Source organism: Pelophylax lessonae, assembly GCF_965119305.1.
Source record: "Pelophylax lessonae genome assembly, chromosome: 1".
Classification (NCBI taxonomy): domain Eukaryota; kingdom Metazoa; phylum Chordata; class Amphibia; order Anura; family Ranidae; genus Pelophylax; species Pelophylax lessonae.
In genome coordinates, this window is record NC_138768.1 from 547554808 (window position 1) to 547577581 (window position 22774).

General features: G+C 46.1%; 1 protein-coding gene across 1 annotated transcript in view; it reads right to left on the reverse strand.

Annotated features, from left to right (window-relative positions):
- Nucleotides 1-22774, reverse strand: part of WRN (WRN RecQ like helicase) — a 248339-nt gene that overhangs the window by 69534 nt on the left and 156031 nt on the right. The window contains exon 21 of the mRNA XM_082247844.1: nt 21800-21892. Coding sequence (XP_082103970.1) covers nt 21800-21892 — 93 coding nt within the window. The remainder of the gene's footprint in view (nt 1-21799; nt 21893-22774) is intronic.

Here is a 22774-nt window from a genome sequence, read left to right on the forward strand (position 1 = left end):
TGCGAGACATAGCTTCTATCTTGCGATCCACTGGATCTTTAAAAGACGGAGCGTCTTCCAAAGGAATAACCGTGGCTTTATTCAATCTAGCAATTGGTGAATCCACCACAGGTGGTTCTGTCCATTTCTTAATAAGGGTTTCCTCAAACGGATAACGCCTGTCAATGCGTTTAGAAATACTAAAAGTGCGTTTTGGCAGACGCCATTCTTCTTCGATTGGATTGCCAAAACATTTGGGCAATGGTCTCAGTTTCAGCTATTTCTGATGGAATACCCTGTAACCTTAAGGTCTCTTGAACAGATACAATGAGTGCGTTTACCAACGCTTCCTCTCGGGCTATGGCGGATGCCGAAACATCCTCCTCACTGTCTGAAGAGACAGGACCCGAGACACCAATACCAGATGAAGTACCTGCAACTGCAGAAATAGGCTCAGAGTCTGAATCCGAGGTTTCAGATAATAAGGGGTTAAGCGGGGGTCGCTTTCTTGCGCCCTGTCCCTGACAAGCCACTTCCACCCGGGACACAAAAGTTTCCATAATAGCTGACAAAGATTCAATTGTCAATGGGGTGCTGGAGGATCCCGCAGACCCCTCGAGGGGATCCGGAGGAGATACATGAGTGGCAGGGTCCATGTTAATACAGGACACCTTTGCCAGCAAAACAAAAAAAAAACTTTTTTTTTTTTTTTTTTGTGTGTCTCCCCCTAGCGCAATAGCGCCCCTCAGAGTACCTGCTTCTCGATCCCAGAGAGAGAGAGAGGGACCCCCAAGGCTCACCAACCGATGCAGTGCAGTTTCCAACAAACTGCAGTCAGCGTCTGTCTTACACAGACTGGAAGGAGCTGTTTGCTTTTTCCCGGGCAGAAGGCGTGGCTCCGCCCCCTGTGTACGCCTTCCGGCGTTCCCAGCCCTCCACAAGGTAGCTGGGCTCACAAAACATGGCCGCCCCCATAGAAGAGACATAAGACTCCAAAAACATGGCGGCCGGCGTGACCTGAGGACATACATGCATTCGGTCTACGGCAAAATGGCGGCGGACCGCCGATATCGTCTTCCCAGCACATCCACCTGCACTCTGCTAAGAGGTGACATATGGATCTACAGAGATACACTGCACATAAGGTAGGATTATACCTCCTATGTCTGCTGTAATGTTACAGTCTGCTGGGTAGAGTGTTAGCTCTTGAACCAAGTCCACTTCCCACAAACACAAGCTGTATTACAAGGGGGACTTGTATGTATCAGATATATACTGACCATATATGGAGGGGCCCATAATATATACTGCCTCATAATGAGGAAAAAAGGGAACGTTTACTCACCATACCGAACCGACAGGCACCCTCTCTTCACAATACCCTCTCCACCGGGGTGGGGGTTTGTGGACGCCTCGACTCTCTGGTACCTGGCGTCCAAGCGAGACTTTTAACTCGCAAAGTCAGTCCCTTCACTGGGACTCCGTCGCGGCCGACCCAGCGCGCTGGTCTGCACGCGCTCGTAGGCAGAAACCGGGGTGACCACTGGATCTCAACATCCAGCCCGTCGCCCGGCCCCGCATACTTACTTGAATATGTCGCGGCCGACCAAGCGCAATGCCATGGTCTGCGCGCGCTCGTAGGCCGGCTGGGGTGACCACAAGTGTCGACCAGTCCGGCATTTTTGCTTGAAGATCTCACAGGAAAAAAACACTGGAGAAAACTACCTAAAAAATGTCTTTTTCTTAAAGAAAAAAAGTCTTGCCAGGACCAAAAGATCCCAACAAGGAACTTAGGTCCTTACTCCTGACTAGACAGAAAAAAACTGATTCCCTGTAGCAGAGAGAGGGAGGATATACCCTCAGGGACTGCCCCTAAGGTGGAGCCAGAACGTTTTGTCATTCTGCCTAGTCCTACTCCTGCGGAGACAACATAACCCAGCTCTTGAGAATCAAGAAGACTACGTCTGTCAATGAGCGATAGAGAAACATTATTTATTTAATGGGGTAAAAAAAGTGCATATAGGAGAATACATGACATACAATACCATGTGATCACAAAACAGGGAAATGTAACCCAAGCACACATTGCATACCAATCATCCCATGTTCAAAATGCAACAATACTTTAAAGAAATACATAAAAGAACATTAAGGGGTGTAATTGTAGAAGAAAAAAAAAATCATATAGCAATTTGCCCAGCGAAACTGCTGCTACATTTGTTCTGTGCAAATGGGGCAAAATTTTAGGTTTTCCTGTTTACTCTACAGTTCAAATTTTACTTATTCATAAAAATACAGCGGTGTGGGGCAGCGTTACTCAACCTTTTTTCAGTCACAACACCCTTTAACCCTTTTCCTGCCACGACTTATGTTGGACTTATGTTGGACATCAGCAGCAGTGGGGGGCGTTAACCACTTGCCGAGTGCCCGCTGCAGCTTTACTGTGGCAGGCTGGCTCGGCTGCGCGAAACGATGTAGGGGTACGCAGGGCTCGCAGGAGTGGTGCTGGGGGGCAAGCGCTCTCCCGCTCCCACTAGGCAGCGGGGATGCCGATCCACAGGACCAGCGGCCACGAATGCCCCTGGGCACCCGCGATCGCTCCCTGCTGAGAGAGGACGACGGTCAGCTGTTGTAAGAAGGACGGTCAGCTGATGTAAACACAGCTGACCGTTCTTCTCTCTGAAATGATCACAGAACGCCTGTGATCCTTCTATATAGGATCAGAGGTCTCTATGATTATTTCACAAGTCCCTCCCCCACAGTTAGAAAACACTCCCCTAGGCACTCCCCTTGGGAATGTTATATAGCAGAATGTGAAAAATATATATATTTTTTTTCAGAATTGTCGCTCTTTTTTTGTTTATAGCGCAAAAAAATAAAAATAGCACAGGTGGACCACCAAAAGAAAGCTCTATTTGTGGGGAAAAAAAGGAGATCAATTTTATTTCGATACAGTGTCGTACGACTGCGCAATTTTCCATTAAAGTAACGCAGTCCAGATTTGCAAAAAATGGCCTGGTCAATAAGGGGGCAAATCCTTCCAGTCCAGAACTGGTTAAACACACTGCTGCTGTAGCGGCCAGAAATGTGTGTAAATCCGACAAGCCAACTATGGTCTGTTGGATGGAAGCCGCCTGATCACTTCCAAGCACAGTGGCATGGTAGACTTTTTGGCCCAATGCAATAAAATATAAAGTTTTTTGAAAAAAAAAATTATATATATATATATATATATATATATATATATATATATATATATATATATATATATATATATGTATATAGTTACACCCAATTACCTAAATTCTCCTCACCCCAAAACATACATGCACATACAAATATAAAAACGCATGCCTCAAGGGCACCTACCTTCATATAGATATTCAGAATGGGAATGCCCTGCGAGCAAAGCAAGGCTAGAACAGGAGACAGGAGGCACCCTGATTAAAACTCAAGGTGTACTGGACAATGGGGGGAGGAATTGATAGAGTTGTGTGCCCACAGCAAAATGCAGGGGGTGTTGAAACGCTGAAAAGATGGGTACGTGTAGATGGGGATTGGTTTGATGACTTGATGTCCACTGAGGCCAAAAAAGTCTCCCGGGAGGAGGGAGGCAAGACTTATCAAGTAGATTCCATACAGACTTTTTTTGCATGAAGACCCCCTTTAGGTACAAAATGGGGTGGATGACCTCCTTTGCTTTGAAAACTGTTAACAGGGTGAATGAAGTAGAAAGCCTGAAACTTTATTTACGCTGTCAGTGCGGATCCCTGCTAATCATTGTGGGGAAATGATCTCCTCATTGTGAGGAGGACTTGCCTGCAGGTTTGGGAGGTTTTGGAATCCAAAGTTTTTAGGATTTAAGTCCTGGAATTGGGCTTGGACTTAGAGGCCTGGGAGAAACTAAACTGTTTAGTTCCAGGGGAAGAAGGATTTCCAGTCTGAGCCTTGGCTTTCTTTGCTTGGGCAAAAGGGGACTCTTTCTCTCAGAGATATCCTAAATAAAATTGTGCCGAAAAAAAACATCAAAAAGGTGTTCTCCCTCAAAAGGCATTTATCCACTACTGCTCAGCAGACCAAAATAGTCCTCTGCAAACGTACAGAGAGGAGATAGTATATGTACTGTATCCACAAGCCCATCAGCACAGTAGTGTAAATCAACAGGCATGAGTTCTAACTATTGCAAAACTGAAGAAACATCGAGGATCGTGTCAAAAGACAGAACCAAATCCTTCTTCTAGACTCCCAAGTTCTGGAAAAAGGCTAATGACAGAAATAACATGGCAGCAGGTTCTAGGGTAGGGCCTGATAGAGAAAATAAGGATTTCCAGACTTATCAACCAGATATTTATTTGGATCCTTTTTTTTTTATATAATCTTTATTTCAAGATTTTCACAAACATACACATGGATGAACAGTGGAAAAAAGGGTAATGAGACAGTCAGGACACATGGTACCAATTGTCCAACGAATACCTATGGCTCGAAGGTAAATCAGCAGTACAAAGAAATAAACAAGTGACCAGTACTGAGCACCGAAAACAAGTAACCAAGGGCAACGGCCCCCTTCAGTATAAACAATTCAACACATTATGCAGTGCTCAAACTGTCCCTTCCAACTCTCCAAGTAACAGGTCTAAGCGAAGTCCATAAGAGTATGAAAAAAGAGGACAAAGAAGATATGAGGGGGGGGGGGGGGGGACCAACCAAGGGGGGGGAAGAGAAAAAAAAAAAGGGGGGGGGGAAGAAACAGGGAAAGGGAGGTCCGCTGGCGCTGGGCAGGGTATCTGCAAAAAAGTCAAAGGAGAGGTCTCATCTCTCTATCAAGCTGTAGGTATGCTGGGGGGAGAAGTGGCATCGTCACTTGGTCCTCCAGCAGAGTAATGCATCCAAATTACCCATTTCGCATATAATTTGTCATAGCGGCCGCTGCATATGGCCATCCACTCCTCCGCCGCCATAATATCATTTACCAACTTAGTCCATGCTGCACGGTCGGGTACCGCCGTCTGTTTCCAATAAATTGGGACCAGTCGGCGGGCCGCGTTCAAAAGGTGAGGCAGTACGTTTTTCTTATACCTGCTAAGGGGAATGGATGGCACATGAAGCAGGAAGTGTCGCAGATCGTCCGGGATGTCCACATCCAGGATCGCCAAGACCTGTGCCCGGATATCCAACCAGAAGGGCCGCAGGAGCAGGCACCCCCACCACACGTGGAGAAAGGAGCCCGGGCTCCGCAGCCCCTCCAGCAGCGGTCCGACTGCCCTGGGTAGATCCGCGTGAGCCGGGATGGTACTCTATACCACCTAGTCAACACTTTATATCCATTCTCCTGCATCCTGGTATCTATCATGCTGGAGTGGGTCAGTTGATACATGTGGTCTAGCTGTTGCTCTGAAAAGGTGCACTGAAGGTCTCTCCCACTCCCATATAAACAGAGGCCTGGAGGCAAGGTCCCCCGAAAGCAGGAGCTGGTATAGCAACGCAATGGAGTAAGGGGACGGGTCTTTGGAGATGCAAAGCTTCTCGTAAGGGGTCATTAGCGGTGGGGAGCGTACCGTATCCAGTCAAGGACACAGAAAGTGAGCAAGTTGGTGATACCTCCAAAAGTCCATGGGAAACCTCCCACATCGGTCTCGGAGTTCTGACAGTGGCAGCATGATCCCCTCCTGGACAAACCGACCACAACGGATCTCCCCACCCGACGCCCACGTTCCAAAGAAGGAGACATCCTCCCCGGGAAGGAACCAGGGGAACCCCCCCCCCCAGAGGCATCAGTGGGGAGACCGCTGCAGACAGCTGGAGTCATTCGTTTACGTCATCTCCGAACTGTAAGGTGTGGACGGTGGCGGGGGAAACCAGTGAAGGGAGGCCCCTGTGCGCCCCCGGGAGCCCCGGGGCATGGGACAAGTTCCTACCAGCCATTAATTTCTTCATGGGGACCCAAAGCTTGCCCCGGACATGGTGGTGCCAGTCTAGAATCCTCTGCAAGGCTATCGCCTCATAATATCTCCAAACCACTGGAATCCCCAGGCAACCTGTGCGTTTAGAGGGTTGCAGGAGTCGGAAAGCCAGGCGTGGATGTTTGCCATTGCAGACAAAGCGAATAAACAGGCTATTAAGGCTCAAAAGAAGGACCTAGGCAGGTGGACAGGCAGCATCTGTAAGTAAAATAAGATTCTGGGCAGGATGTTCATTTTAAGCACATTCACCCTAGCCAATCCATGTCAGTGTCAGTTTAGTCCAGTCAGCAAGATCCCACCGGATTACCGTAATGGGCCATACACACTATAAGATTTTCTGAAGACTTTTTCCTTTAGATTTACCAAAACCATATAATATGAGGTCAAACCTAAACACTTTCAATTTGTATGCAATCTGGCAGGCCCTTGCACTACATAGAAAAGGTAAATCTGAAGGAAAAAGTCTTCAGAAAATCTTATAGTGTGTATGGCCCTTTAGAAGGGGTATATAGTTAAGGGAGAATACGTCTGTGGTACAATCAGGCAAGTAGACCCCGAGGTATTTGAGCTTGGACTAACACCATATGAACGGCAAGGAAGATCGCGGCACCCATCTCCCGCGGGACGTTGAGAGGCAAGATTTCAGATTTGTCAAAGTTAATTTTAAAGTTCAAAAGCGAATGGAAGGCCCTTAGTTCCGACATGAGAACAGGTAGTGACGTCTGGGGTCTGGTCACATAGAATAGGACATCGTCCACATACGCCGACAGCTTGTGTTCGGTGGGGCCCACAGTGACATCCCCAATGTTCGGATTCGCCCTAACCATGGCCAATAATGGCTCCAGGGTCAGTGCGAAAATAAGCGGCGAAAGGGGGCATCCCTGGCGTGCACACCCTTCCTTATTACACAGGGAGATTGAAGGGCAGCTGTACCTACGTATTTGCCTTCACATATGGTGCTGCTGAGTGTAGGCAATGCCTGTTTGCTTGTTCCTTGCTATAACCTGCAAATGTTTTTGTTTCTTGTAAAGTTTTTTTGATGGTTGGTGTATACAATTTACTGACCCGTTTATACTGATGCTAACATTTCTTTTATTCACTTGGGATCAGACAAGGGTGCACCTAGTTGGATTTACAGTCCCTGAGAAATTTTTATGTCCCTTTTACAACACTAATGGCTACGTCTTGTAATTTTTGATCATGGAATGTCCAGGGACCAGGCACTACACATAAGCGCTTACAAGTTTTCACTACCTTATTACGGTCTAAGTCCGAAATTATTTGTCATCAGGAGACACACCTAGTAGCAGACATTCCTGAATATCTCCACAAACCATGGCTGCAAGGATCATCACATTCATATCATTCCACATATTCTAAGGGGATCTCTGTGCCCTGGGAATGTTGTCATCGGAAATCAGACCCGAATGGGAGATATGCATCTCGTCTTTCAAATATTTGGTTATTATTTTACCAGTGGTGCCCTCTGAAGCTTTAAAGGCTAATTTAGACAGACTCCTGCAATTAGCACAAAGATAGCTACATGAGCTAAGCTTCCACTGTCTGTCGCTGGTAGAATAAATTAAGAGGATTATTTTACCCAAATGCCTTTATAGTATGTCACATATGCCAGTCCCCATACCTAAAACTTATTTTAAAACACTGGATGCTTTATTTGCCACCTTTATTTGGGGCAATAGACGTAAACTTAAATTATCAGTCCTGCAATAACCGAAGGCCTGATGCAGGCATGGCACTTCCTAACCTATATCTGTATTACCTTGCTGGTCAACTTAGACACCTAGTTGACTGGGTTGTACCTATTACATCATTAGTAGTGGAATCCCACTAAGCACATGTATTAAAGCTGGACCACCTTCGGATAGTCCTGGAGGCTCCTGTGGCACCTCTGGCTGGAAGAAATAGACCACTACTTACCCTGGCTCGGGCTGTGTGGAGGGAGGCTAAAAGTATAGATAAGTTTGACGATATAATTTAGCCCTGTCGTTGTGACAGAATCCTATGTTTCCGCATTTAAGACAAAATTTGGAGTAGTGCTTCTGGGAAAGCAAGGGCTTACTTACTTTAGCTGGAGTATATAACAATGCTATACATTTGTTTACAATAATGCAGGGTAAATGTGAATAAGCACGCACAACCTTTTTATAGGTATCTGCAATTTAGCCATGCACTACACACACAATTTGGTAGTACTGGCAGTAGGTTCACTTATTACCCGATAGGGATCTTGAGATCACAGGCTGCCAAGGGAGTGATCTTGGACATCTATTCCCACCTGTTATATGCGACTTTAAAGACTGCCCCACTAAAAGAAGGGCTCATCCCTAATCTCTAGGATGAGGACTGAGAGGAAGCATGCTCATCCCACTTGTATGTGTCCCCTGCTGTTAACAATAAGCTGACCCAACTGTACATGATCCACTAGGCATACCGGACTCCAATCAGATTACATGCTATACTCTGTATACCTTCGCGGCTGCTCTAGAGCGTATTCCGCTCATGTAATACACAGTGCATCGGGAAAGTATTCACAGCGCTTTATTTTTTTCACATTTTGTCTCCGCTGAAATCTGATGCCCCATAGAGATGCATGGGGCATCCATTCAGATTCGCCTGAAAAACGGACAGGTGGATCTGAACGGTCCGCCTGTGTGAAAGGGGCCTAAGTCAGATAGGCAAGGAAAACGTTTTTAGGTAACCATAAGTGCTCTCTCTCTTCTAGATCTTTACTGGGCTACCTCATTGTTATGTATGTCTATGGACAACAGTAAGTTGTATTCATCTGTATTTTTAAAGGTTAAACACCCAGCCTAATTAATGTAAAATTGCTTATAAACTGATTTTCATATGCAATCTCCTCAACGTGAAATTTTCTGCTCTGAATAGCCATTCTCTGAGAAGGTATGGAATGGATGATCTTCCGTATTTGGGGATCAGACTTTTATCTGCATTTAACAGACAGGACATCACTGACTTTTTACATTGTCAACAGAGGACAAGGTGTTGGACAATTCTCTGCGACAAGGATTAAATAGAAGAGAGAATTACTTTCTAAACCAAGCAGAGAATATCTTTCCAGCAATCTACTGTATATAATTGGACAGGCCCACCTGTTGTTGCAAAAAACCCTGGTGGCACACACTCCTCCAACACAGAGGCAATGATTGGGGGATCATACTTATGCATTCATTTAGGGACTATATACAATCTGGCTAATAATTTTTAATTACATTCTTCCAGGTTAGTATATATGAAGGAGGTGTATGCCATGATAAGTAATTTTTTACTTTGCGCTCCCATCCAGAAATATTAGGAGACTACAACAGAGCTATACAAGTTAGGTCTAATAAGTAGTTTATAGGCCTGGATCTTATATGCATATTTATAAATCTTGACATTAAATACTTTAGTGACCTAAAAGGCAAATATAGAAGTCAAGGCAATATAATCATTTTAAAACCCAAGTGCAGCCAAAATAATAATAAAAAAACACAATCCACACAAGAGACATAACTTACAGCTTTTAGGAGTACAGTAACTCCAGCAGCCTTAATCATCAAGTGCAGCAGGGGTTAACAAAACTGTGGAAGCGGTCACAGGCTCTTATCAAGAGTGCCTGATTATGTTTGCCCTTTCCGCCCAGCTCCTCCATTCATAGAAGCAGAACTACAGCTTCTATGAATGAAACCGGGTCTATAGACATGGGTAACCTTTCAATTATCCACTCATCCACCATTCATAGATCTTCTCAAAAACCAGAAATCTTAAACATAGGATCTCTGTACTCGCCATAAAATCCTTTTTTTTTTTTTTTTTAATTCATTGACAGACACTGGAAGTCTTTAGCCTTTGGGAGTGTGCAGTAATTTTGTAGGAGACAGTATAAAAAAAAATATGTAGACCATCCCTAGATAACCCCTCCCACTACCAGCATGCCTCAGTTTAGTAGCAAATCAGTACAGAGAGCATGATCAAGCACAGGGAGAGGCAGAACCTGTGTCCCTAAATGGACTCCAAGACAGGTGGGTGCTATTGCTAATTTTAAGGACTGGTCCAGTGAGATGTTGTCCCTTGTGGATATTGACCTTTTCTTTTGCACCCCCTGCCTACCCCCCGACATACCTTTGACACCTACCAAATGCCTACTAGTTCCCATTTGGTAAGAATTTTGTAAAACAGTGACTGGAGACAACTGGGCGATCCTCCAGGGTCATAGTTAAAAAGATCAGAAATATTTATTGCACCAGATATTTTACAAGCATGGCATTAAGCAAATCAGCTATAGAATCTGTGGAGCTCACATAAAGACTCTACTGTCCGAGCCAACAAGGAACAAGGGTTAATTGGAGCTAGTGTAAAACCCCAAAGAAAAATGTAACTCTAGGAGAAGTGAATAACAGGATTTCAGGTTGCAGATAACAGTAGAGGGAATGTTTATCCTGGGCTGGCCCACAGATTTCTTGCCACTATGTATCCTCCTGTAGGGAGCTGTATAACTTAAAGCGGAGTTCCAGCCATTTACTCACCTGTCCAACGGTCCAGCGATGCGGCCGCCGGAAGCCTCGATCCTCTCCCTCGGCGCCGGCATCACTGCTGTGGGCACCCGGCTGTTACAGTTTGCGGCTTCACAGCCGGGTACCCACTGCGCATGCGCGAGTCGCGCTGCGCGCCGTGATTGGCCGGCAATCTTCTGGGACCTCTGACGTGTCCCAGAAGATTGCAGGGAGGGAGGGGGAGAGGAGAACTTCCGCTCAGGGCGCCGCGGCGCTCCGAGCGGAAGTGGGAGCGGGTACCTGTCAAAACTAGGTACCCGCTCCCCCCCCCAAAAAATGACATGCCAAATGTGGCATGTCGGGGGGTCAGGACTCCCTAAAGCGGAAGTTCCACTTTTGGGTGGAACTCCGCTTTAAGACAAAAGACAAACAGAAATACATTTAACACGTCTCTCATAACCTCATTATAACTCTGTTACTCTCTAACTGTAACAACTCTCTACTCTGTAACTCTCGAAGGCGGCCACCATCAGCCCCAGGGACCTCATGCAGGTCTGCAGGGAGGAGAGATCGTCGTCCATAAGAACCCTGACCTCGCCCTGCAAAGTCTGAAGTTTTTCTTCTGGGAGAAAACCTTTGCTTGAGCCGAGTCCAAGACCATGCCCAGATAATTCAGACATACTGACGGGTTCAGTGCAGACTTCTGGAAGTTGATGGTCCACCCGAACTCCTGAAGCGTCTGAACTGTGACGGTCAGATCGCTCGACAGAGTGGCACACGAGCTCACCCTTAACAGGAGATCATCCAGAAAACCAAGGACCGCAATCCCCCTCTTGCGCAGCAGAGCCAGCACCGGGCCAAAACCTTGGTGAAGACCCTGGGAGCGGAAGCTAGACCAAATGGTAATGCCACAAATTGAAAATGCTCCACCGCCACAGCGAAACGGAGATACCCCTGATGGCCCTCGTAAATAGGGATGTGCAGATACGCATCCTTCAACTCAATGGAGGCCAGAAAATCTCCTTGGTTTAAAGACGCCACCACCAAGCGGACGGATTCCACGCGGAACGTCTGCACCCACACAAAGCGGTTCAGTGACTTGAGGTCCAGAATTGGACGCACCTTGCCCTCCTTCCTGGGCACCATTTACAGGTTTGAGTAGAAACCTCGAAACCTGTCCCGCTGAGGAACCGGGACAATAACTCCCTGTGCAAGAAGAACTTGCACTGCCCCCTTGTGATCCGTTAAACGATACAGAGACAGATGGAGATTTGATGGAAAGAACCTGTCTGCTGGGCGAGACCGAAATTCGATCTTGTACCCTGTATGAATTAATTTGTGAACCCACTTGTCCACCCCTGAACTGGGTGAGCGTGTCCCTTCATGCAGAGGACGACATGTCTGTTGCACCGGACTGCCCGGCCTTAGGCTTACCCGACCAGACCTTCTTGTTTCCACCGGAGGCTCTGAATGGTTTACCCTTTTCCTGCGCCCCTAAGGCACGAAAAAGTCCCCCGGTGAGTCTTGAGGGAAGGTCCCCACTTACCACGAGGTGCCTTACCTTTTGCGGATTGGGGGAGAAGAGTACTCTTACCCCCTGTAAGACCCTTGATTAACTCATCCAAGGAGTCACCAAAAAGGCGTTCACCCAAGAAGGGAAGATCAAGGCCTTCTTAGAAGCCTGGTCTGCCAACCAGCTCGATCCCCACCGCCGATAATCTAGCGACCAGAGTAGCCTCATCCAGGGCCGCATCGCACAGATATAACCATGGCCTGGACCATCGGGTCCGTGAGCCCTTTATCCATTCCGTAACCATCTGAGAAACCAGGACGGAGGCGAACACGGCTTTGAGGAGCAAGCCCGCCACCAAGTGCAGGAGGCGGGAAAGCGCCTCCATGCGCCTGTCCACCGGGACCTTAAACACCGGGGAGTCATCCACGGGTACCACCGTTGACTTATTCAACCATGACACAGTGTGGTCCACTCTAGGTGACACTGTCCAGCGATTGGAAAGTCTGCAAAATGGTAACAGCGTTGAAAACGCTTAGGCAACACCAGCATGTACTTAATGCGCCGCCATTGCTCATTCACGGTATTGTGAAATTCCTCGGGGCAAGGAAAAACCTGACCCGACTTCTGTGCTTTGCGGGAGCCGAAGACAACCTGCTTTCCTGACTGTGTGGGCTCATCGTCTATATGCAAAGTCTCCCTGACTGATCGAACCAGTGCTTCCACCAAAGAGCATTCCCGTGCTGCAGCTGAGGACTCCTCCTCCTCCTCGCCGTCTGACTGAGGACAGGGATCCCTCAGGGAGGGCATTGTCTGTCCACATCAGGCTCTTGGATCTTTTTGGATAGCAACTTGTTTCATTACAAGATATACTTTGGACGTCAGAGTTTCTATGGCTGCAGACAGAGACACTAAAGAAGGCGATCCAGGAAGTCCGGATGCACAAATAAGATCAGAGGGGAAATTTTCACCTTGGGGCTCCATTTTCCGCAAGGCAGAAAAAAAAAAAAAGTACACCGGCCCTTTAAATTGCGATTGCGGCCCGCACGCTACACCGCCGGAGTCCCCCTTAAAGCTAACAGGTATCCTGATAGGAACCAAGTGTGTCCGAGTAATGCCCAAGGACTAAAAACCCCCTTACTGTGCCAGAACCTGGAGCAGCCACCGCTCTACAAGCTGTCTTCTGCAAGTGAAACTTCTGGGAGGAATTGACCAAACGTCACTAGGGGCCGAACCCCCTTAACTACAATAACATGGTGCCTTAGAAAAGTAAAGGAAAGCACAGAGAAAATGGCTGCTGCCCACACTTAAGATGGCACCAGAAAATGGCGCCAAACACTCAGCAAGGCAAGGAAAATGGCTGCTGCCCTTAAACTGATGCAGCCTGATGCCCACACCCAAAATGGCGGCCGAAAACGGTGCCAAGCGTTCAGGAGCCCAGGGAGTGAGGCCACCGCGGGGGATCCACTACAGGGGACCCCCAGGACAAGGTAACATCTTTACACCCCCCCTCCAGGCGTTAGACGCTGCTATAGCACCCGCAGCGGGAGCAGGGAGGGCAGGACCTGTCCTGACAGGCCTGGGGGATCTTTCAGAGGGACACAGCTCTGCTATCCCCAGGAGTGGGCCCACATCACCCCCACAGAAATCTGTCCCAGGGACAAGGGGGCGCTGCATCACTCACCATACAATTGACCGAGGGGCTTTGCTCCAAAACAGTTCGCCTACCACCCTGAGTGGGGGTGCTGCCAGCCAGAAAGGGGCAACTCAGGGCGATCCAGGTTGATGCGTCCTGGCAAAGCGTCTGCTCGCAGGCTCAACCCTATCCGTCGGGGCTCTGTCGTGGCGAGGCCTGGGCAGACCACAACCTGCTCACGCTCGTTGGCCAGGCTGGGAGACCATAACGATCTAGATTATCCAGTGCGAAACCCAAGCCCAGCTGTCGCTTGTAGTTCACCAGGAGGATTCCCCTGACACTAGCTAGCGATAGTGAGTAAAGAGAAATAAACAGAAACATTTTCAAAAGAAAATAAAAACTGAGACCGCAGTCCCAGCAGGGAACCTAGGTCCTACTCCTCAACTAGGCAGCCAGAAAACTGGTTAGGGAGCACGGTGTGTCTGGGGTAATGTCAAGTTTCTAAAAAGTTTCACTGCCTAGTCTACTCCTGTAGGTGGCGCACTACCCATTGGTGAGGAAACTATGGAGAGCTGCGTCTGTCAGAGGACATAAGAGAAAATGCATCTGCCTGGTGCAAGGTGCATTCATCTCCTAGAAGATGCTCAATTGTGTCTAAATATAAAAAAAATGCTCAATCTGTAAATGAAATAAAACACAGAAAGAGAAGAATAAGAAAAGCTCACCATCTGAAAATTAGATGAAAAGTATAAAAGTACGAATGAAAATGATTGCAAAATGCATTAGCATAGTTCAGGTTTCATGGAACAAGCAGCATTCATCTGGCATTTTTTGCCTGAGATTCTCTAATGTGGCACAGTCAAAGTGAGCAGATAAGAAGGGCTCCAAAAAATAGCCAAAGCCAATCTAGCATTGAAACTTTGCAAAGATTTAATTAATGAACTACCAAAAAAAAGATACATCTGTATCATTTACAGTAATTGCTAGTTATGGAAAAGTTATGGAAATAAAATTACATTCCTTTCCTTTTTTTCTCAAACCAGCGTCTGCATGATATTGTATTGCAGTGTGCAAACACCAGCTAAATCACCGGATACCCCTGGATTTTGAGGCTGTTAACTACATTTTTTTAACCCTGATGAAGTGGCAATTTTGGGCCGCTGAAATCATTGGATACTACACCAAATGAAACTTCTTTCTGAGTATAGCCTTATGGTGTGGCACTTCAAACCCTGGATCAGTTTTGCCTAAACAACCTAAGGTTGTAATGGTGACCCCCTCGGTTTGCAGAAGCAACCTACCTTTCAATCAGATGCTCCACAGGAATCATATTAACATAACCATGACAACTATTTGAAAACAAGAGTATCACCCACAAAACCAAGAAGAAAAAGATGGGGCTTTTCAGGCCAGATGGGAGGAGGACCAAAAATTACAACAGTTTTAAATAAAATAATATTAATACCTATTAAAATTTTCCATTAAACATTCTTTACTAATTAGAACATTTTTTAGTTTATGCCTTGTTTCTCTTTTTTTTCCTTTTTATTTTTCTGTTCTCTTTTTCTTTTTTTTTTTCTTTTTCTCACCCTCTTCCTAGTTCATACCTGCATTATTTATTCTTCCCCTCTCTATTATCGCCCCTTATGTTTTTATATATTGCAATGATGGATTCCTTCATTGTGGCTGGCTGGATTGCTGGGCTATCTTGCCCCCTGGTTTGCTTCCTCCCTTGCCTACGCTATAACCATGATTACCTATCCATGCCCCATTATTAGACTAGACATGTCTATGTAGTACAGCGTCCCTTACAGCTGTGGCGCATGTGCATCGGGTGGTTAGCGGCCATGGAAAGCAACCATGATATCACTTCCGGGATTTAATCGTTGACGCTAAGACGGCATTTCCAACTGGAGGATGACTCATCTCCGCCGGACCCGGAAGTAATACACCCTGACGCGCCGGACTGGCGCCAAACAAGGATGTACTCCACCATTGTGCCAGTATCTTTGGGCAGGCTACGCAGAGGACTACGATCTTTGAAGTATGGGCTGATCATGTTTAATATAGGAACTATTGAGGACAAAATCTCTTCAGTATGGAATAGTGCCGCATTCAGACTACCTCTACTATACCCCCATAGGCCTTCTCCATCGATGAGGGTTCCAGCCATGGATCTGCGCTGTCTTTGATTGTACAGCATGCCTCAGAACCTCCTGCCTCAATCCTATATGGGACTATATTGAGGTATGTAACTTACAAGGGTGGCCCTTTACAATAGAATGAGGGTTGTACATTTATATTTCGACATTCTTAATCTGTAAGAGGGGCCATTTTCCTCAGTAGATTTAATATTATCTCCCATCCTTCCAGTATAAACTATATCTTCCCTTCTGGCACCATCAGACATATAAGCAAAGAATACTCGGATGTGCACCTTACAAGGCCATTACAGCCCGCTATAAAATTAATGAAGTGGGTATCTTTATAGTCCTAGTACCCTATGTTATAATAATAGGCATATGGATTTTTGTCACTCTGTATATATACAGTTCCATGTTATACTAAAAATATATATTTCATCTACAGCTACCGTGCACCCTGATCGATATAAATAGGACAAGTATTTAATCTAAGAAGGTACTAGTGAAAGGAGATATATATGCACCTCTGAGGAATAATCTAAAAATAATCTATGTTCTTGGAAATTATATCTGGACCTCTCATCTTGATATAGGGATCCTATGTTTATCCTGCCATTCCTGTCGTTGCATGCAGTGGGGTCAGTATCAGCCACGTCTTGAATATTTGTATATGTATTAAACTACATACTGTGGTGAAAAAATATATATAATACCTATATTATGTGATGTCATATTATGTTTTTTCGCTTAGTGAATAGTTTTTTGTTTTTGGTACATATATGTGATTGCAGAAATACTGGTCTTGTATGGTCTCTCTGGCCCTGACGAAGCCCTATGCGAAATGCATTGGCTTGCTGGGACCCCTAGACCGTGTGTCATCTGAGACTTGCATCAACATCTGCATTAAGTATCGGCATTCCCAGTCCAGGGAATGTATTTCTGCACTGTGTTTTTTACTTGTTTGTATTTATCATATGGGACCCTCTTTTTTTGTCCCAATTGTACATGTTTTTTTTTTTTAATATGTATTAATAAATATCTGTTGTAATTTTTGGTCCTCCTTCTCCCAACTGGCCTGAAAAGCCCCATCTTTTTCTTCTTGGTTTTGTATATGATATTAGGTGTATGGGCCGACCCACACAGTAATTTACATATAAGAGTATCACCCAATTCTAGCCGTAGGTTCCAGTGCCATCTACCCAATTCCCAGATCATTTACGTTAGAGAGACGGTCTGCTGTCCTAAGCACCTAAATATGTACATTAAGCAGTACTCACTAAAAAGTAGGTTGAAGTTTATCTGATGCAATAAAATGTTGTTACATGTGTTGCAATAACCCCAAATTAATATACACAAAGCTGACAAATGTTCAGTTTTCAGAAAACTAGCAAAAGTAATTTTGCGATTATTGTTTTAAGTATCCAAAATAGTCACTCATTTTTTGTACAAATCATGTGCACTGTTTGAAAGTCTGAGCCTCAAATGCGAAAATAAGTGAACTTCCATATTATCACCTAGGATATTTGTCCTTTTGAGTTTTACTGAAAAACGTTGCTTTCGATTTACAGCACAATAGGAGTATAATAATCAAGAGAAAAATATCACACTTTCGGGCACCAATATAAACTGAGCGTGATCACAAATGCGCTTTGCTTAATGATTTTAGTTGCAAGTTGTGTCTTTTCGGCAAGAGGTTTATTGTGCGGTTATGTGTTGCTTTATGCATTTGTAAGCAGCTGGCACGTATGTAAAACCTGCCCATAGTGATCGACCAGATTAGGGGCTGCAAGATTTTTGACTTACCGTAAAATCCATTTCTCTGATGTTCATTGACGGACACAGCTTTGGATATTCTTAACCATTGGGTTATACTGCCCCCTACAAGAGTAGGACACTAGGCAGAAAAAAAGTCTGGCTACGTCTATGAGCAGTTCGGGGGGGGGGGGTATACTCCCTCTCTCTGCTATAGGTACTCCGTTTCGTTACAAGCAGTGTCAGAGAAAATACAACTCCACAGAGGGGTGGTTGCTGTGTCTGTCAATGAACATCAGAGAAATGGTAAGTCAAAAATCCCATTTTCTCTTTCGGTCATTGGCGGACACAGCTCCTGATATTCCTAACCATTGGGACGTCCCAAAGCCGTGTTAAACGTGAGGGGTGGGAACAGCAAAAAATTTCCAAGGCTAAACAGTAGCCAGCCAGGCAACAGGGGCTTAACCAAAACAACTGGAGCGCATCTGAAAAAAAAAAACAATACACCCTCAAAGAGGACCAAGTCCTCTAAACAGCAGCCTGCAAAACCTTGCAGCCAAAAGAATCATCCGCAGATGCCAACACATCCACTTTACAAAACTTTTTCGAAGTGTGCACCGATGACCAGGTGGTCGCCTTGCAAACCTGCGTCACTGATGCCTAATGATGGAAGGCCGAGGAGGCACTGAGCGCCAAAGTAGAGTGCGCCTTGATAGGGAAAGGGGGAACCTGACACCTAATGGAATAACCCTGAATCACCGTCTCTCTGATCCATCTGGGAATGGTCGCAGAGGAAGCAGCCAACCCTGTCCGAGACCTATCCGTAAGCACAAATCGCGAGTTTGACTTTCTAAGAAACTCCATAGCTGCCAGGTACACCCTAATTGCCCGAACTACATCCAAGGCATGCAAGGATTTCAAATAGAAATCTGAGACAACCTTTGGAAGGAATGACGGACAGGAGCGAAGAATCACCTTATCTATGTGAACCACTAAGTAAGGTGAACGACAGGATAACACCGCCAGTCAACACAATGTCTTCATTCCCACCTTCTGAGACAGCGTAAACAAGGGAATCTCCTGAAGCTTCTCAAAGGTAAACTTCTGGAGGAATGAAAGCACCAAATTGAGGTCCCAAGGCGGTAACGGAGACCGCACTGGATGAACCAAATGGCGAACACCCTAAAGGTAAGTAAGCACCAGGGAGAGTGTGGCCAAGGGTCATTGAAAGAAGACCACTAAAGCCTAAATCTGGCCTTTGATGGTACTCAAGGCCAATTTCTGTTCAACCCCCGTCAAGGAAGGTCAAGATCCAAGCCACCGAGAAGGAGCAAGGATGAACCCCAAGGGACTCACACCACGTGATGTACGTCTTCCACGTACGTTCGATGATCTTTCTAGAAGTAGATATCCTAGCTTTCAACAGCGTTGGAATCACTGATTCAGACAACCCTTATCCTTCAGTACCTGGCTTTCAACAGCCAAGCCGTCAAAGCCAGCAACTGTAAAGCAGGGTGGAAGATTGGCCCTTGGGACAGGAGATACTCCCTAAGAGAAAGCTTCCAAGGAACGACGACGACTATCCGCACCAGATCGGCGTACCAAGCCCGGCGAGGCCAGTTCAGGGCCACCAAGATGACTGGAATCCCTTCTGCCCTGATCCTGCGTAGAAGTCTTGGCAGAAGCTTGAGACGAGGGAAGGCGTAAATCAGATGATACTGACCCCACGGGGCCACCAGCACCACTGTGGCGTCCGCCAGAGGATTCTATGACCGTGCCATGAACCTCTGCACCTTTCTGTTGAGCCCAGAAACCAACAGATCCACCTCTGGGATGCCATACCAGAGACACAACTTAAATAACACCTCCGGAAGAAGAGACCATTTCCCCTGGTCCAACCCCTACTGACTGAGGTAATCAGCCTGCCAGTTTTCCACTCCGGGAATGTGTACAGCGGAAAGGGCTGGAACAAACGTTCTGCCCACCTGAGAATGCTGTCTACCTCCAGAGCCACCAGGACACTTCTTGTGCCCCCTTGGTGATTAACATAAGCCACGACTGTGGCGTTGTCTGATTGAATGCGCATTGGACATCCTTGGAGAGGATTCGTCCAATGTTCAAGGCACAGTCTGATCGCACGGAGCTCCAGGATATTGATTGGTAGTCTAGACTCTTCCAGGGTTCAGACCTCCTGAGCAGAATTTATGTCGAGGATGCCCCCCCCCCCACGCTGGCATCTGTGGTGACCACCGTCCAAAACAAGGGGAGGAAGGATTTGCCCTGCTGGAGCGCCACTGAACGAAGCCACCAGATCAGGGACCCTTTTGCACCCTGGCTCAGCTGGATTTGGTTGTCCAGAGACTGCGGAGTCTTGTCCCATTTGATCAGAATCTCCGTTGCAGGGTCCTCGTATGGAACCGTGCAAACGGGTCCACCTCGAAGGTAGACACCATCAGGCCCAGCACTCGCATGCAAGTCCGGAGGAATGACCACCTGCTGGACAGCAGGAGGCGAATTGCAGCCTGCAGTTTCTGGAGTTTGTCTAAAGGAAGGCGTACTCTGGCTAAGGCCGAGTCCAGAGTCAGACCCAGATAGTCTACTTTCATGGAAGGAACCAAGGCAGACATCTGAAGATTCAGAATCCAGCTGAACTTGCTCAGGGTCTGTATGGAGATCTCCAGGTTTTCCACCACCACAGTAGGAGACTCTGCTCACAAAAGAAAGTCATCCAAGTAGCCCAGTACTGCAATCCCCCACTGATGTAACAATGCTAGCACCGGGGCCAAGACCCGAGGAGCAGAGGCAAGACCAAAGGGTAATGCCACAAACTGATAATGCTCCTCTCCCATGGCAAAGCGGAGGAATCGCAGGTGACCGACACATGCGCTGCTTGGAATGTGAAGGTAAGCATCCTTGATGTCCATGGAGGCAAGAAAATTCCCCTGATGGAGGGAAGCCACTACCATGCAAACAGACTCCATTCTAAACTTCTGCACCTGCACAAGAAGTTCAGGATTGGACGCACCTTGCCTTCCTTTCTGGAGACTGTAAACAGGCTTGAGTAAAATCCCTAAAAATGTTCCGAAATCGGAACCGGGACAATCACCCCTTGAAAACTGCCCCAAAGAGAGCCTGTAAGTGGACCAGGGACAGTCGCACGTTGGAAGGAAAGAACCTTTCCGGAGGGGAACAATGAAACCCGATCTTGTAGCCGGACAATATGACTTTGTGGACCCACTTGTCTTGTCCCGGGGAAGTCCACGGGTCCGGGAGCCAGCAAAGACGCCCCCACCCCAGATAAGGGTGAGGGTGCACCTTCAAGCTGAAGGGTTCTTGTCCTCGGGTCTGGAGAAGCCCGCTTTAGACTTGCCAGGCTAAGTTTGCTTGGATCCTCCAGAGGAGGCCCTGAAGGGCTTTCGATCCCTTGTCAGTCAACCCTGAGTGTCGAAAAAAAACGTATGAGCCGGGAAGGAGGGCCCACGTCAACGACGAGGGTCCTTGCCCTTAGTAGCCTTTGGAAGAAGGATACTTTTCCCCCTGTCAGACCTTTAATGATGTCATCCATGGTAGCACCAAACAGGCAATCTCCGTAAACGGGAAGATCAGTCAAGGCCTTTTTAGAAGTCTGGTCCGCAGACCAGCATTTGAGCCAAAACACACGCCGAAGGACCACTGTCGAAACAGAGAGCCGAGCCACTAATAAACTGGGGAGGGAGGAACAGCTACTCACCATACCAGGAACCAGACAGGCCATCGAAATGGGGGGGCTGTAGGCTAAGAAGAACGCGGCGACTCGGGCCGAGACAAGGTCGTGTGCGACCTCGCGAGGAGTTTAACTCACAGGCCAGTCCAGTGGGGCTATGTCATGGCTGACCTAGAGATCCCAGCAAGGAACTAGGTCCTGACTAGGCAGAAAAAAACTGATTACCTAATAGCAGAGAGAGGGAGTATATCCCCTGGGACTGCCCATAGGCATAGTCAGACTTTTTTCTGCCTAGCGTCCTACTCCTGTAGGGGGCAGTATATATAACACAATGGTTAAGAATATTAGGAGCTGTGTCCATCAATGAACGAAAAAGAAATATTTATTAAAACTGGAAAAGGGCAACCTAAAAGAAAAGCCAAAAATATAAACGTTTAAGTGTAGTTTTCAGACCAACAACAGAAGTACTACAAATCAAGTATTACAGGAACCATGGTGGTACCAGGCTTATGCTACACACAGTTTGCATTGCTTTAAAAAGTAAAAATATATAAATATATAACTGTCCGGGCATTAATTCTCGGGAGAGAGCTTTTACCTGGTCTTGCAGTTATCACAACATTTTTCAGTTCCCATGATACCAGAGGAGACCTTGCGGAGCTGTTTGTCTTCAAAATGAGACAAGATGATCCTACACAAGGGAACAATGTGAGGTAAATAAAAAAGAACAAGAATTTACACGTTAAATTGAATGAGCACAACAATGGGCTAAAACCATCTTCATTAATTTGTTCTTATGGGACGCAATTATTCAGCTTTGTTTAATTCACAGACAGTGATGTCATTCTCAATGAAAGGCAAGCAGGTGTACGTGTGATAACTATAAAGAGGTGTCACTCAAAACCAAAGTGAACTTTATAAAATAATGTTTTTTAATTTATATATCTTTCAGTCTATCATATCACTCAAATAAAAAAAAAAAAAAAGGCAACAGCTACTTCTAGAGCCTCCAGTTATTACTGAAAATAATTTAGAATTGGTATCTATGCTACCATATTTAGGTAAATGGTTTCTTTAACATTTCAGGATACTGAATTTGTTAATAAATGTGTCAACAATGACACATGCAATCAAATTTGTTATCTCTCTTTAGATTAGAATACACACTTTAAAACAGATTCTGTTCAACTTAGAAACCATACTCGCAATCGATTGCGCAAAATACATAATGAACCATTTGATTTCATTTTTCACTTATGTGACTAGAGAAAAATAATTGGTTGTTAAGGCAGCTGAACTTTGCATATAGATAACTTTTTTAACCAGGTGAAGAGCTTAAAGTGTTACTAAACCCACAACAGTAAAATCTGTCTGTATATGCAGTAAAGCATGCTTGTTATACTCACTGTGGAACCTAAGGGGTTAATCATTTGCATTGTGTATAAAGGCCGTTTGATCCTGTCTCTCTGATCCTCCTTTTCTTTCATGGTCTCCAAAAAAGAACCTGATATTTACAGAGCCAGGGGACGGGCTGTACATGCTCAGTTTGGTGTGTATTGCTAGAGAGTTTTTT